Source organism: Helianthus annuus, chromosome 11 (assembly GCF_002127325.2).
Source record: "Helianthus annuus cultivar XRQ/B chromosome 11, HanXRQr2.0-SUNRISE, whole genome shotgun sequence".
NCBI lineage: Eukaryota > Viridiplantae > Streptophyta > Magnoliopsida > Asterales > Asteraceae > Helianthus > Helianthus annuus.
In genome coordinates, this window is record NC_035443.2 from 111,302,483 (window position 1) to 111,318,706 (window position 16,224).

The 16,224-nt window shown below is 33.4% G+C and overlaps 1 protein-coding gene across 1 annotated transcript; it reads right to left on the reverse strand.

The window, feature by feature from the left end:
• Positions 1–1,289: 1,289 nt before the first annotated feature.
• LOC110898894 (FCS-Like Zinc finger 8) lies at positions 1,290–3,839 on the reverse strand. The gene is made up of 2 exons (XM_022145748.2): positions 2,869–3,839; positions 1,290–1,681 (listed from the first exon to the last, which is right to left on the reverse strand). Exons 1-2 carry the CDS (start codon positions 3,459–3,461, stop codon positions 1,609–1,611), a joined length of 666 nt encoding a protein of 221 aa, XP_022001440.1. The 5' UTR covers positions 3,462–3,839; the 3' UTR covers positions 1,290–1,608.
• Between the last annotated feature and the right edge of the window lie 12,385 nt (positions 3,840–16,224).

Consider the following 16,224-nt stretch of genomic DNA (forward strand, 5'->3'; position numbering starts at 1 on the left):
AGACAGCTTGGAACATTTTTGTCGCGGTACAATTCTTATACTTTACTTTTATTTTTTTTTTAAACGACGAGTATGCTTAGAATTTTTTTTTTTTTTTGAATCTTATGTTTGTCTATATTTTTTTATAAAGGTATAATTGATGTGTACGGTGCGCGTTATCTTAGAACGCCTACATGGGAGGACCTTCAAAAGATCTACGAGGTACATAATGCCGAGCATGGTTTGCCGGGTATGATCGGGCGCATAGATTGCATGCATTGGCGTTGGGATAACTGCCCGACTGCATGGTGAGGCCAACACACACGTGGTGACCAAAAAGGCCCCACTATTATTCTTCTTCAGGCGGTTGCTTCACAGGACCTTTGGGTTTGGTCGGCTTACTTTGGCGTGGTCGGGTCATGCAATGATATCAATGTTTTTGAACAATCGCCGTTGTTAGAGGAGTGGATTTCTGGCAAAGCTCCAAAAGCGTCGTTTTACGCAAATGGAAACTACTACCCTCATGGATATTATTTGAGCGACGGAATTTATCCTAGGTATTCGATTTTCGTGAAGACGTATAGTGATCCTATTGATGAAAAAAGAGCATACTTTAAAAAGGTTCAAGAGTCTTCACGAAAAGACATTGAGAGATGCTTTGGGGTTCTTAAACAACGCTGGCAATATTTGAGAAATCCTTGTCGTGCATGGAGCAAGCAAAAAATGAGAGATGCTATGTACGCTTGTATAATCATGCACAACATGATTTTGGAAGACGAAGGAAAGGCGATATGCCAGAATTATGTGCCAGAAGTCGTTCAAGAAGAGCATCCACAGGCGTCAATGGAAGAAAGAGTGAATAATGCGCGAGAGTTGCGTTACGAACCGTACCATTCCCAGTTAATGGTTGATTTGGTACACCACGCATGGTCGGTTCGGTATGTACCACCTGAGGGAGAGGAAGAAACGGAGGACGAGGAAGACGAAGTTGGCGAGGGTGAAGAAAGCGAAGACGAAAACTAGTGTTTTTTTTTTTTTAATTTAATCGGATGTTTTTTTTTTTTATTTCTAGTATTGTATTTTTTTTTTATTTAATGAACTATTTAAGTTTAAAAAAATTGAGAAATGCTTGAATGGAGGTTATTGGCATAATGCTCCACTACGCCACTTTTGCTATAATGCCCCATTGCTGACTAGGACGCCACGTGTCGAATAATGCCCCATGGTGGAGGCATTATAAATTGTTACCACTAGGCTTTGACTATAAATGTCTAAGTGGGCCATTTATAGAAATAATTAACATTTTAATATTGTTATAAATCACATCAATCATTAATCAGATAAGTCCAAAATAACATCATTACAACATAGCTTTTCTTTTTCTTTTTCTACAAAATCCTTACAAGGATAGTGGAATGGTAAAACGGAAGCTGATATAAAGAAAGTTTAAACAAAAGTAAATTAAATAAAAACACCAGAGTAAATCATCCACACGCTAGCTTTGCTAAAATTACACTAAATCAAACAAAACTCTAACCAAATTCCCATCTTGTCCTCATGATTATGAAGACGGTAGAAAGTTAACACCGGAAACCAACTAACCAAGGGGCAAAATAGTCACTTCAGGATTTAGTTCATCATCAATCCATCCAAAATCATTTCTTGGCATCTGCATTCTTCACTGCAAAAAGCCTTGTCACCCCTGTATAACATTAAATACTTTTAAATTGTTAAATATTGATCATTAAATGTTTTATTATATGAAATAAATTTAAAAACATATCTATAAATAATTAAAAGCTAAAAAGATTTTGAGTCCTCGTTAACTCAGACCTGAACCGGTGACAATCCAAGTTATCTCGGTTTGATATTTTCAACTGAGAAAAACTATAGCTTATATTCGGCTTGTATGTAACTTGAGTCATCTCATCGCTCGACAACCTTGACTCACATTTTTCTTTTAATTTTGATTGTTATCCATTTATTTATAATAAAATCCCCATATAACAAATTAATAAAATATCAAATTACACAAGTTACACAAGCATCAACTACCAAACTCAATAGAAATAGAGGAGAGAGATATATGAATATCTTAGAAACAAGCTAATTAAAAACACCTGAGTGAGTTTCGAGCCACGTGCTGCCTAATCAATCATACTCTCATAGATATGCCACCAGGTTTGTAAAATGTAAGCCAATAACTTGTAGCTAATAATATTATTCTATACTTAATTAACCATAGACAGAGACTCATAGATATGCCACTAAAGTCTAAAATGTAAACCAATAATTTGTAGCTAATAATATTAGTTTATGAATGAAACTAAAGATACCCCTAGTTATGTTTAACACACCCTGATAGGAACATATGTAGTGGAAGACATCTCACATTTAGGTGTTTTGCGTCATAAAGCAGTCCAGTTAACAATAGAACGTTTTTCTAAAATAGGAGGCATTTTGGGGCATTATGTTAAAAGGGTGTAAAAAATTAAATAAAAAAAATCATAAAAAAAAACGGGTATTGACCAACCCAAAAGTAGAATACATGTGATTGGTCAAACAATTCAAGAAGAGACGTGGATTAAAGGACGCTACTCGTTTTTTTCTTTTTGAAAACAACACCCGGGAGGGTCATCTGGGCGTTTTCAGAGATAAAACGCCTAAAAACCCCACTACAGGTGGTCTAAGGGAAAAAAAAAAAAAAAAGTAGATATGACCGATTTAGCAACGGTACATTCAATAAACACCAGAGAAGAGAAGAGAAGAGAAGAGAACAGTACGTTTACCACAACCCAATAATATTATTATAGGTTTACAAACAAATAAATTAAACTAAATAATAATAAAGCAATCAAAATCATTTAAACATATAATAATCGTACTAACCCATAAATAAGGATATCACTATCCTCTTCAAGACTCTTGTTGCATGTATGACAAAAGCTCAAAAAACTCAGTTTCGGACCAGGCTTCTTCAATTCGGGCGACCCACAACAACTCTCCACAACACAATTATCAAATATATGGGTCGTTTTCGGGTTCGGCCCATGACAAACAACTCGTGTATACTCTTCTGAACTCTCCATCTCCTTCAAAGACAAAGGCCCAACAAAACTCCGTGGCGACCCGAACCCGGACCCGGTTCCCACCGACCCCCCCGAAAAATGTGGACTACGTGTCTTGATCCCATAATCACCACAAAATTCAGGAATCTGGATCTTTAAATTTGATGCAAATAACACTTTTCTACTTATTGTGTTGGGTTGACCCGTGGGTTGACCGGGTCGGGTTTCAATTAGTGCTAGAGCTATGCCTTCCGGGTCAAGTTTTTCAACCGGGCTTCGGGTCGGGTCTTTTGGGGTTTTTTCAAATGGGTTATTGAGGGTTGAAGTAGGTGATGATTGGGAGAATAGGGTGTTGAAGAATTTTGGTGAAGGGAGGAAGGATGAAACGGGTCGGGTCGGGTATGGGTCGGACATGATGGGTCGGGCTGCTTTGAGGGTTAGAAAGAGACGAAGAGAAAGGAAAGATTTTCTGAGACTTCCATGAAGGGTTGCTATTACTATTGTTGTTGTTCAAGAGAAACAAGAAGTGATTCTTATTAGAACCCAAGTGTTTGTGACAAAGTTAAAGTTGGATTTTTTGTGGTTTAGTCTGCCCATTTAGTTGTTTGGGGGGGTTTGGTTTAGTGAATTTACATGAAAATGTTGATTTGTTGGATTTATGGAGCAACATGTGTGTTCTTTGGAGATGGTGACACGATGAACATGAGAGAGAAAGTATAGAGAGAGGATGAGAGAGATGTTAGAGAGAGAGTGAGAAGAGGTGTCTAGTTTTGGTTGAATAGGTTTTGGAGTTTGAAGGCTTTATAAAAGAAGAGAGAGAATAAAGATTTATTTAGAGTACGATAAAAATGATGAATTAAGGAAGGCTCATTCTATACGCACCCCCTTCTTCCTGATTGCACCCCCTTTGTGAGAGGAAAACTGTCGGTCCTACGCAGGCCCCACCTGTAAGTATGTGAGAGGAGGGGGGTGAAAAAAGTAAATAGGAGGTGTAGAAAGTAGCACCCTTAAAGAATCCTATCTAAAAAATAAAGTTTAGTATGATGAATTAAGGAATCCCATCTAAAAAATAAAGCTAAGTATAGAAATAGTCCCTCTCTTTAAGAGCATTCTCATCCAATCAATCAAATTATACATACATTCCACTAAAAAACAACTCCTATATCAATATATTTTCAGTAAAAACAAATATTTTTTCTCTCTCCTTTTCAATTAAATAATATTATCATTACATTTTTCTCTCTCCTTCACTCACAACCACTTTCAATATATATTAAAAAAATTATACTGGGTGAACAATACCCCCCCAAATATACAGATGAACAGTAATATTTTCTCTCTCCTCTACTCACAACCATTTTTTATACCCTTTATAATATAAAAACTACCCCTCACATATTTTGATGGTTTGGATGAGAATGCTCTAATATAGCTAAAGTTTCTTTAAATACTAAGTTTTATTTTAGAAGTTCAAAGTTTAGGTTTTGTGATTTTTATTTTGTAAGCAAGTTTTGGTGGTAGACTATATTTTTTTTTATTAAGTTTACGTATAATGACTAAACTACCATTTTTGTTTTTTAATAATATTATAATCTATTCATAGCTTGTATCATTGTCTACTGCAGAAATTAAACCCATGGCCTCGAGAAGAGACATTATTTTATGTGCACTAGTATCGTTATGCCAAAAGACTTTTTAATTAAATAATTAACAGTATTATAACACCTACCTAGGTCGTGGGATTGAAATTAGCATTTTTGTTAAACTAATAAAGAATTAAACATGGATTGTTATTATGTTAATTACAATTGCTCAAACTTAATTTCATTTTGCTTTTCCAAGAAGTCAGCGGCCGCTCTTAGTTTTGATTATATGTCGATTCTACAAGATGATCTAAATTTAACAGAGAAAATTAGTGATAGTTGGCCTTATACCTCAAACTTGTTACATCATCGAAATCATGAAATCTAAACTTATGACTGTTGGGTTATGTAAGATCTGCTGATGATAAAAGCCAAAACCTAAGGAAACCATCATTCCTGCCTCATGAAATAAGTTGAAGTACAAACAACTGTCCAGAAGTTTCCCCCCTTGAAGGCTTTCCAAACAACCACCCAAACTACTGCTACAAAACTGTTGCATTAACCAAAACACGAAGACAAGTACACGCCAGGTCAGCAGCCAAGTCAACTAAGTCAAAGCTGAAGACAAAAAGACCAAGTCAACATGTCAAACAAGACCAGAAGTACTGGATTCCAAAAGTGTTGAAATCCTTCCAGCAGTTTTGGAATCCCAGTCGTTTTCATTGTTTTAGCAATAGTTTTATGTAATAGTGCTTATTATTTAACTGTCCAGCTGTTTTGCATCATTGCTGGCAGTTACATCATTAATGCGTTGTTTAGGGTCGTTTTCATGGTGACGTCATCAGTAGTTCTCTCATCTATATATAGTTCATTCTGTATATGTAATAGTTTACTCTAAAAGCTAAAAAGGCATAAGAACTTAGAGAGAGACTGCACCTGGTGAAGGCGCGTGGTTTGTACTGATTGATTGTATTGAAGCATTTGAAAATATTGAAATCATTCTCAAATCTAGTTGTGTTTATGATGATATGTTTATTGTCACTGTTTGATTGATTTTCTAAATTGATGAAAACTATTTATCAATAACACACACTATCACACACTCTCAGATCCAACAATTAGTATCAGAACAAGTTACACCGAATTAACTTAAATGTTGATTCGGAAGATAAACTAGCTCATACTGATAACTAATTGAGTGATCAAAAGGACTTGAGAAGAATTAGACCAATCAGAGCATTAAATTATTCTGTTACTCTATTTCTGAGTAATTCTCAATAGAACTCAAAGAGATGTCAATCACTTATGATTCTCACAATACTGGATCGGCAAACAAGCCTCTGATGCCCGTTTGCCATAAATTCAAAATTTGGCAACGAAGGATGTGTCACCACTTATCCAAGGAGAACACAGGTTGCTGGAGGTCTGTGGTTTTTTATCCGTATGTTCCTTCTACACCAAGTGGTGACCAACCAAATGTTAGCGTTCCTAAGAAACCCAATGACTATTATGAGCAAGATTTCTAGAAATTGGAGCCCGATGCTAAGGCATTCGAGATACTATCCATGGCCTTACACAATGAAATCTATGTTGGGTTGCTCTTGTGAGATTGCCAAAGAATTGTGGGATGCTTTGAGCGAACAATTTGGTGGCACAGATGAAGTGCAGGAGAATAATAGAGAGAGTTTGAATCAACAGTATAAGACATTCACACTTGTCAAGGGGGAATCTCGGACTCAACAGTTCGAGCGATTTAATTGCTTAATCAGTGAGCTAAGGCTTGCTGATCAAACTTACATAAATGGTGCTCCGAGTCATAGATTTTTAAGATCTCTTCCTGACAAATGGAATACAATAGTAATTGTCTTAAGGAACTCTGTTGGATTCAAGGATATGCCTCTAACACAATTTCATGGCAAACTTCTCACATTTGAGAGAAAACTTGACAAAAAAACAGAAGTTGATGTTAATCGGTAAGGTTGCTGATGATTACATGTTTGGAAACACAACCCTGAAAAGTTATGATGGATCATCATCGACCACCAGTGTAAGTGATCACAGTTATGATCACTTTGTTGACATAACTAGTGGATTTAGTTCTCATTCTATCTTATCAGCTGTTGGAAATCAGAAATTTGCATTGATAATGAATGATAAAAAAAAACCCATGGATCCAACAGACCAAGAGGAGTTTGATCTTCTTGACTTTGCACTTTTAAGCATCAAAACAAACAAATTTTATAAAAAAATGGTAGACAATTCCCTGGTTTGGAGGGTAAGGGTAAATTTGAAAAAGATCAATCTAAGGTTGAATGTTACAAGTGCCATAAACTATGACATTTTGCTAGGGAATGTAGAGGTTCTACACAGAATCCCACATCATATGTGACATACCCTAGTCAAATGAATCAATCTGATTCAACCACTGGTCAACATTCAAGTTTTTCAAATGCATATCAACATTCTTCCCAGATTGCCCCTAGTCCATCCACACAGTACACTGCACATCTTGCATATAGACCTGTGCAAATGGCATACCAATATGCTAACGGGCCACCTCAATATCAATCTGCATAAGTTCATATACCACAAGCACATGTATAAATACCCTCTCACACTCATAAATTCAATCCCAAGCATAATTACAAGTAGTTTTCGAAACCACTTGTTCCCCTACACTAGAAACTACTCAACAAAGTTTTTTCACTTAAAGCTTTGTAGATTGGGGTAGTCTGCCTGAAATTTGAATGATGAGCATTTTGGCATAATTGCTATGGATCATGACACCATGAACTTGGCACTAGTTGCGTTAGAAACCCTAAGTGAGACCCTGACCAAAGTACTGATGAAACTGTTGGTTTATGCATATTATACCTCATGCTAATTCAACAACTGATGGTTCTTCACAGTTGAGGATATCAAAGCAGTGAAGATAATGCTAAGAGCAAATTGTGAAAAATCTGAAAATTTTTTGAATTAAATTCTCAAATCTCACAAAGAAGCTCTTGAAGAAAAGGACCAAACCATTTCAAACCGAAAACATGAAGCCACCATTCATAATGCATAGATTGGGTCACTTTTATCAAAATATCAAACATGTCAGAAAGAGCTTGAATCTACCCAAGTAAATTGTCAAAAGTTGGTAGAATCATGCAAAGCGTGTTAACTACCTAGAAGGGGATTAGGGGGATGGTTTGGTAAAGTTCTTGTCTCGTTCAGTGTATAGATCCTGCGAGGGCCTGGTTCAAGCTTACTAGGATCTCCTTCAATGCCCAACGGTATTGGATGGCGGGGGTGCGAATAGCTTGAACCCCTCATATGTAAACTACTATTAATACTTTAAACTGGCTTCTTGGGATGGTATCCTTGCTGACTCAAATCACTTAGCCGAGGGTAACGTCACCTTCAAAAGAGGGGCCTACCACTTTTCGCATTAATAACTTATTAATTGTCTTTCAATATTCCGACCCTTTGGGATTGTATCCCTGCTAACTTAAACCACTGGGTTAAGGGTAGCGTCACCTTCAAAAGAGGGGCCTACTACTATAACTAAGAGAATCTCTTAAAAAGTCCGAAAGTGCGAGAATCATCAAAGGATACATTAAAGACGAGATGGATCCAAGTGATTCTGTCTTGTCTATTTGTTTTTTTTTATTTTTTATATATCTTTTCATTTTTAGTTTTATTTTTATGTTTCAAAACTTTTCTCAAAAATTTAGATCGATTAGACGTTGAGGATAAACCAGTATTAAAAGTGACCAGGGAATCAAATGCATGATCATGGAAAAATTGTTGGGTATAAGCAAATAATAGAATAAAAGACATGCTATAATAAGTGTGATTTTGGCATCAACAGATATAGGGGAGATTGTTGGGTTCTGTAAGATCTGCTGATAATGAAAGCCAAAACCCAAGGGAACTATCTTCCCTACCTCATGAAATAAGTTGAAGTACAAACAATAGTCTATAAGTCCCCCCCCCCCCCCCCATTGAAGGCTTCCCAAACAACTGGAACAAAACTATTGCATTAACCAAAACATGAAGACAAGTACAAAGTGTTGCTAAAGTGTAGGGTCAACAAGTCAACAGCCAGGTCAACTAAGTCAAAGCTGAAGACCAAAAGACCAAGTCAACAAGTCAAACAAGACCAGAAGTACTGGATTCCAAAAGTGATGGAATCCTTCTAGCAGTTTTGAAATGTAAGTTGTTTAATTTCATTGTTTTAGCAGTACTTTTATGTAACAATGTTTATTTTCTAACTGTCAAGCAATTTTGCATAACTACTGGCAATTACATCATTAATGCGTTGTTTAGGGTCGCTTTCACAGTAACGTCACCAGTAGTTCTCTCCTCCGTATATAGTTTATTATACTAATGTAATAGTTAACTCTAAGAGCCAAAAAAGTAAAGAACTTAGAGAGAGAATACACTTTATGAGGGGGAGTACTTTGTACTGTTTAATTGTATTAAAGTATTTGAATATATTGAAATCATTCTGTAATTATTCTCAAATACACTTTGATTGATTTTTAGAATTGACTAAAACTGTTTTATCAAAAACACACTATCACACACTCTCAGATCCAACAATCACTTATAGAACCTAATACGTACATGTGTGACTTTGGTCAAACAATATTAACCAGTTATGTTATTAACTCTAAAACGACATAAGAAATAATGTATAAGGACCACACTATTTAATAGTTTGTATAAATTAAAAATATGTATGTAACAGATTATATGTATATTAATTTCTGATGACCACACTATTTAATACAATGTATAAATAGTTTGTATAAATTAAAAAAATGTATGTAACAGATTATATGTATATTAAATTCTGATGACCACAATATTTAATAGTTTGTATAAATAAAAAAAATGTATATGTACTAAATTATATATATAATAAAATCCGAAAGACCATCTGGTCGAACTTATACCAGTTTTATGAATGATCAGACACCACACTACTAAACCACTAATTGATGTTCATTAAATCTGATTAATTACATGATAAATTAAAACAATGTCTTTTAAAGTGTTACAAGGTTTGATATTAACAAATTAAGTAAAAGTAATTTTATCGTTTCCATATTGTTTGTATTACCTAGCACTAGCATGTCTTTTTCAGAATTTAATATAAAATTATAAATAAACTAAATTTAATGGATAATAGACTTAAACAAACATATATCGAATTTTCAATCCATGTGATATGCATTTATTAAACTCTTAATAAGTAGGGTAAACAATGATTAAAGTTAGATGACGTAATATTACAATAATCATCCTAGTTAGGTCCGTAACACAGATGGTACTTAACACTAAGGGAAGACGGTATGATATCGGGGAGTTAACGCGGGGAGTGGTTTCACCGCACGGTGAATGATTGCCGGTCCATTAGTGAGTGGGGAGGGGTGATTTCGGTGTATAGCCACCGATGAGAGGAGAGAAGAGAGAGGAGAGAATAACCAATCAAAATTTATTATTTTTTAATTGAGTGGGTGTTCGAACCATACCTAGTGTTTGAGTAGAAAATGGGAAGTAAAGAGGAGAGTTGACATGGCTTTGTATCATTGGTTAGAGAAAACTCAAACACACTAACTCACCCCAATCATACCGTCCACCCTAACCTACACCAAAGTACATATTAAATTTTCATAAATGACTTAAATACCATTACCATTTGATAAAGAATTAAATCCCACTTAACCCATCCCCCCCCCCCCCCGCGTTATACTCAGTTGGTTTTACTCGATTCTCGAACAATTCTTAACTTTTCTTTCTACCACCTACTCTTCTTTCTTGATCTCTCGCTTCCCACCTTGATAACATATTTCAAAAACACAAATCTCTTACACCGGTAGAGAGATTTTTAAAAATCTATAATTGTTACAAAAAAGTTTGAGAGATATCGTTAACTTAATTTAGACCCTTATGCCATCACCAATTTTTAAACTTTTTAAAGCAAATTTGGGGTCAGACAAGAAGATGAAAGTCAGGTCAACAAAGAAGTGAGTGTTATGAATATATTATTTATTAGTGTCCATCCACATTATCAACTCCCATATCATTTATGTATGTATTAATGTCATAGTACCTATATATATTGACATTTGTAAATGATGGACCTCTCAATGAATAATAGTTCTTTATTCTATCTTTCTCTATGTGTTCCTTTGATTATGTACATATACTAGTCGCTAGTAGGCTGTTGTTTTACAACACGTTATCAGCACGAACGAACTTTTCTCTCAAACCCTGTTTTTTCTGGAACCATCGTCCATTTTTTTGGAACCTTCATTGCTCTACTTTGGACGACAACTGCCATGCAATGGAAGAACTTATAACTCCGGGTTAAATTGCTTCGGATGTCAAGCTCTCCTACAGATCTGCTTTTGGCCGGATTCATAAGGTATCACTGGTTGGAAAGATAACCTTCATATAAAATGTTACATTCTTTTGACCTGCAATACTGGGAAGATCTATTCCCCACCAATATTTTATATTAATTTATTTATAATAGTTTTTAAACTATGGCTCTATATATGATGTATTTTCTAATGGGTTACGGTAGTAGTAAGGAAACAAAAAGTTAATTGATCCACTTCTTAAAATATATTAATAAGGTTATTTATTAACAAATTTAATGTTTTTGAATAAATCAATGAGTTTTAGAACAAGTACATGAAACGGTTTGGTTAGAAATTATTATGAATTATCGATTGTATATACTACAACATGCGTTGATATATATTTGTAATTATAATTAAATGCACAATTATTTAACTGATATCCAACAAGTATGCTTATTATTAATAAATTTTGTATTACTGTGTAGATATGATATGTATTATGGTATGTATATTGTGAATACTATCATATGTGGAGTATGTTGATATTCCTAAGAGTTTGTCAAATTGAAGGTTTATTTATTATTTGCTAACAATGCTAGGATATACTTGTTTATTTGTTAATAACATATTCCTTTAGTGTTAGTTTTTTTTTTTACATCCGTTAAAGTAGTTTTATATGGATCATAATAGAATGTATGATGCATTCAGATTTAGTTTATGTGTAGTTTCGTGTATATAGATGACCAACCGGTAGTATTTTACTAAAGTAAATATATTATTTAGTAAAAGTATTATGAATCTTGTTATGTTGATAAACCTAATATATTTGGTGATTAAAAGATTTATTGTCTACGTGTTTTAGAGTTAATAAAATACATTTGTCTTCACAATACAATAATAGTATGCATTTGCAAGATGGTGTTGACTAGATGCACAGTCTTTGCAGTATATTTTTCTATATATATGATTATTTTGATTGCTTATTGAAATTGAATTGACAAGTTTTCCTATTAAACACCATGAGGACTTGATGAAGATTTTTGGTTATTTTTCAAATTAGAGTAACAATATTATACAAGGTATACTTTTGGCTAGGTATACACTTATACCGTGATAGGTGAATTCATACAATATTAGATAGCTTATTCGTGATGCACTGTTACCTATAGACAAATTTGTTCGCAAGATAATGTTTTAAATGGTGGCGGTTTTTTTTAATCATACTTATACGAACCATATAGTTATTGTTATTGCTATCATTGTCTTTATCGTATATAAGTGTATTCATTTGAGTGATTTAATTGAATAAGTTAGCATGATCAAGATACATGGTTAGTAGTTTTGAAATTTGTTTACGAATAAAATAGGGGAACTTTAAATTTTTTGAAACAGTGTTAATTGAGTAAGAAAAAAAAAGGTAAAGGAAAAAGCGACTAAAAGTTGTCAAATAATATAAAAGGAATCGTAGTTTAGTTATCTTGTTTAGTTTTTATTTGGCCTGAAGTAGTTTTGATTTATGGTTTACTACACAACTATATAAGTCACTGTTTTCTAAACATATTTTAGTTGCCTATAAACTAGCTATGTGACAAATAAATATTTGTAAATAAATTATTAAATGTTGAGAACTTGAAAGCGACATTTGTTTAAGTTTCAAAATGAAAAATATATATGTTTGGATATACTAGTCGTTGTGTTTACTTATTATTGATGAAAAGAATATCTCTTTCATGGAGCTCTTATGATAACTTATCTTATATAGTGACATGTTAATACATTATGTATTGCATAATTTAGTTTTGTGTATATTATCATTTCAGTATTTATATATCTTCTATATGCAATCATTTATTTACAAAGTTGTGGTTAATTATCCTATCATAAAAGTTGTGTGATTCTAATCCATTTATGAAGTGAATGTGATGATAGAATGACCAATGTAAGGTCACGATCATGTATATAACAACTAAGAAAATTATAACGATGTAACCATGATAGTTGTTTTGTTATAATCCATTCCTTGAACTGAATGTGATGATATAATAAGTGGTGTAAAGTTCATAATCATGGTAATTGAGGAAATTGTTATAATGCTCTTGTAATGAGATCAACCATGTTAATAATGTGATGACTATACAATGATCATTATAAAGGTCGTAAGATATAAGATTGATAAATCTTATATGACTCAACTACTTCTCAATTGATGGTAAGCAAATAGAACATTATTTACAAGGAAAAATTGATTAAATTCTTTTCATTTGTCACACTTGAGACATATGCTCCTAAAGTAGCAATATCATTATAAGAGTCATGAAAAATGAAATGCTTTTATACTCATGTGACAGAGTAAATAATGAAAAACTATGAAGCTTGTTTTGGTTCTACTCCATTCCCAAAAGTGAACGTGATTATATATTAATCATTGTAAATGTAGTGATGGACCTAATTGAGTCATTTGTAATGATGAGATTGACTATAAGAATTGTAATGATGGCTATTTTAATAATGAGATGGACCACCAAAAGTGGCAAACTAAGGAGTAATTGCATAACGTGATGGTTTTAACTTTGAAGTTATAATATATTCTCTCGTATCATATGTTTTGTATTACATACGAGCAAGTAATACACATACGATCATAAACCAGAAGTTTATGGATCATAATTATTTAATTAGTTGGCATGACCGGTTAGACCACACCGAGTCAATGATGATGTGAAACATAATGAAGAACTAGAAGATTCTTCAAGATAATAATTAGCATGTAATGTTTGCTCTCAAGGGAAATTATATATTTGCAAAATAAACGAGGGTGTGTATACCTAAATATTCTGGAAGCGATTAAAGGATATCTCGAACATGATACCATTTAGTGTTTTAAATCGATGCATCGTCTAAATGGTTATCAAATCCACAACCTGAAGCTTGTGTGATTATGCCTTAGCTAATGTGATAGCAAGCATATTAATCCAGATTACTATTGTTTACAAAGCCAATGATCATGAGAGGAGCAAAAGTTTATTTTGGTACATGTAATTTTATATATAGTACCATCAATTCACATCAAGCCAATATGTTATAGTTCTCCCCATACAATTGGTTTTTTGGTCAGAAACCAAAGATGTTTAATCAAATATTTTGGTTGTGCGACATATATTGAAACTCATCCACCACACCCACAAAGATGGGACTTCTAAAAAGTTTGAGAATATATTGGGTATAAATAATCGTCTATGATTAAATACTTAAAGCCATTAGTAAGAAATTTGTTTATGGCTCACTAGTTTTCACTTTAGTGAATGAATGTTCCCAACATTAGGGGGAGATAACAAGCACTTGGAAAGTGAAATGAATTATTATGTCATCTTGATCCTCAGACTATAAACTATGAATTAGAAGTTTAAAGTATAATTCATTCACCAATATTAAAGAACAAATTACCAGACAAGTTCACTGACCTAAATAGAGTGAGTGACTAAGTAAGTCACGTAATCAACTGCTTATGCTCCAGTTATCTTTGTGTCCCTAGAGGACAACCACATATTTTTATAATGAGTCTAATGCACGCCTATAACGTGGTAGACTAGTTGATTCCAACAATAAAATTCCTCGAAAATTGGAGCAAGTAATAAAGATGGTCAAGTCGAGGTTATAGCAATAAGATCCCCTGAAGGGACAATAGACATGATGGTTCAAGAAGAACCTCAGGTACCTGAAAATAAAGAGATCTCGCCATGTTGTATCATGTCTAAGATATGTATGGAATCGGAATAAAAATCGACGTCGTTATACTTTTGTATATATTGTAGCGCTTAAAATGATTAAATGATGAGGATCAAGATTTAAGATCTGCCTATGAATGAATATTAAAAAAAATGATTGGCCAAAATAGAAAGACGCAAATAAGGCAGAGTTTAGTTCTCTAATGAATTCTGGACCAACAGTCCATACAACTGAAGTTGTAAAATATGTTGGATACAAAAGTGTCTTTTACGCGAATCATCTGAAAATCAAATTAAGTGATATAAGTCGAAATTGGTGGCACAAGAATTTTCACAAATACCTATGATTTATTATGAGAAAACGTATTCTCCAGTGGTGGATGCATTGACTTCCCAATATCTTATTAGTCTGGTAATATATAATAGAGAATTGACATGCGTCTCACGAAAGTTATGTATCACTTGATACTAAGTCATATAAAATAAGTTCTCGAGAATATTATGATTATTATATAAATTCAGATCTGAATACATATACATGTTGTATATATTATTGAATTGAATATAATTGGAACTCCCCATGAGTATCCTAAAGCATTTAAGTGCTTATAAGGTTAGTTGAAACATCTTAATGATGTAATTCTTGTGCACCAATAACTATACATAGGAAACTTGTGCCTGGTTATTATGGCACCTTAATGTAGAATGTATAAGCATGGTACAATATGGATTAAATATTCAAGAGATCCCTGCATATGATATAGAAATCAATGAGGAGGAATATGTAATAGAACTCCTAAAGAGTGAATGCACATACATTGTTTTTCCAAGTTGAAAGAAGTATGTATATGATTGCCAATGCCTGAAACATTGATTTCAAGTCCCCAAGAATGTATCTTTATAAAGTTAAAGATAGTATGAACTAAAATAGTCAAGTTGAATGTTGTACAACTCATGATATATTCTGATAAAGAGCAATATAAGTTTGATAATATTATCCATCTTTATCAAATGTTTTTTTCTTAAAAGTTCACTATAATCGCAATTTACAGTGATGATGCCTGAGCATCATCAAGAGAAACTGGCGAGCTTTTAGAATGGGAATTTTTTTAATGACCCTAGCACAGTCTAATTATTACTCGACTTGCAGTTCGAATATATTTATAATCATACTTTTTCATCTATCAAACTACATCTAGAAGATGTTGGTGGAACATTTTAGTATGTAGAGAGCTCAACCTTATAGTATGTTAAAGGTTGTTCAGACACTTTTTATAAGAAATGATTATTATCATCTCATACCAAAGTAAAGATTCTCATTTCAAAAGTACCATGGCTAAAGTGCAATTGTACATTAACTTAACTTCGTGCTATGCATGATAATATATATTTTTTATTTGAATTTATCAACATGATATAGCACATGTCCAATTAGGAGACATTTGAATGGTAAAGCAGATATGTCGATACCGTAAAGGTAAAAATGATACGTGTCTATATTTTACTA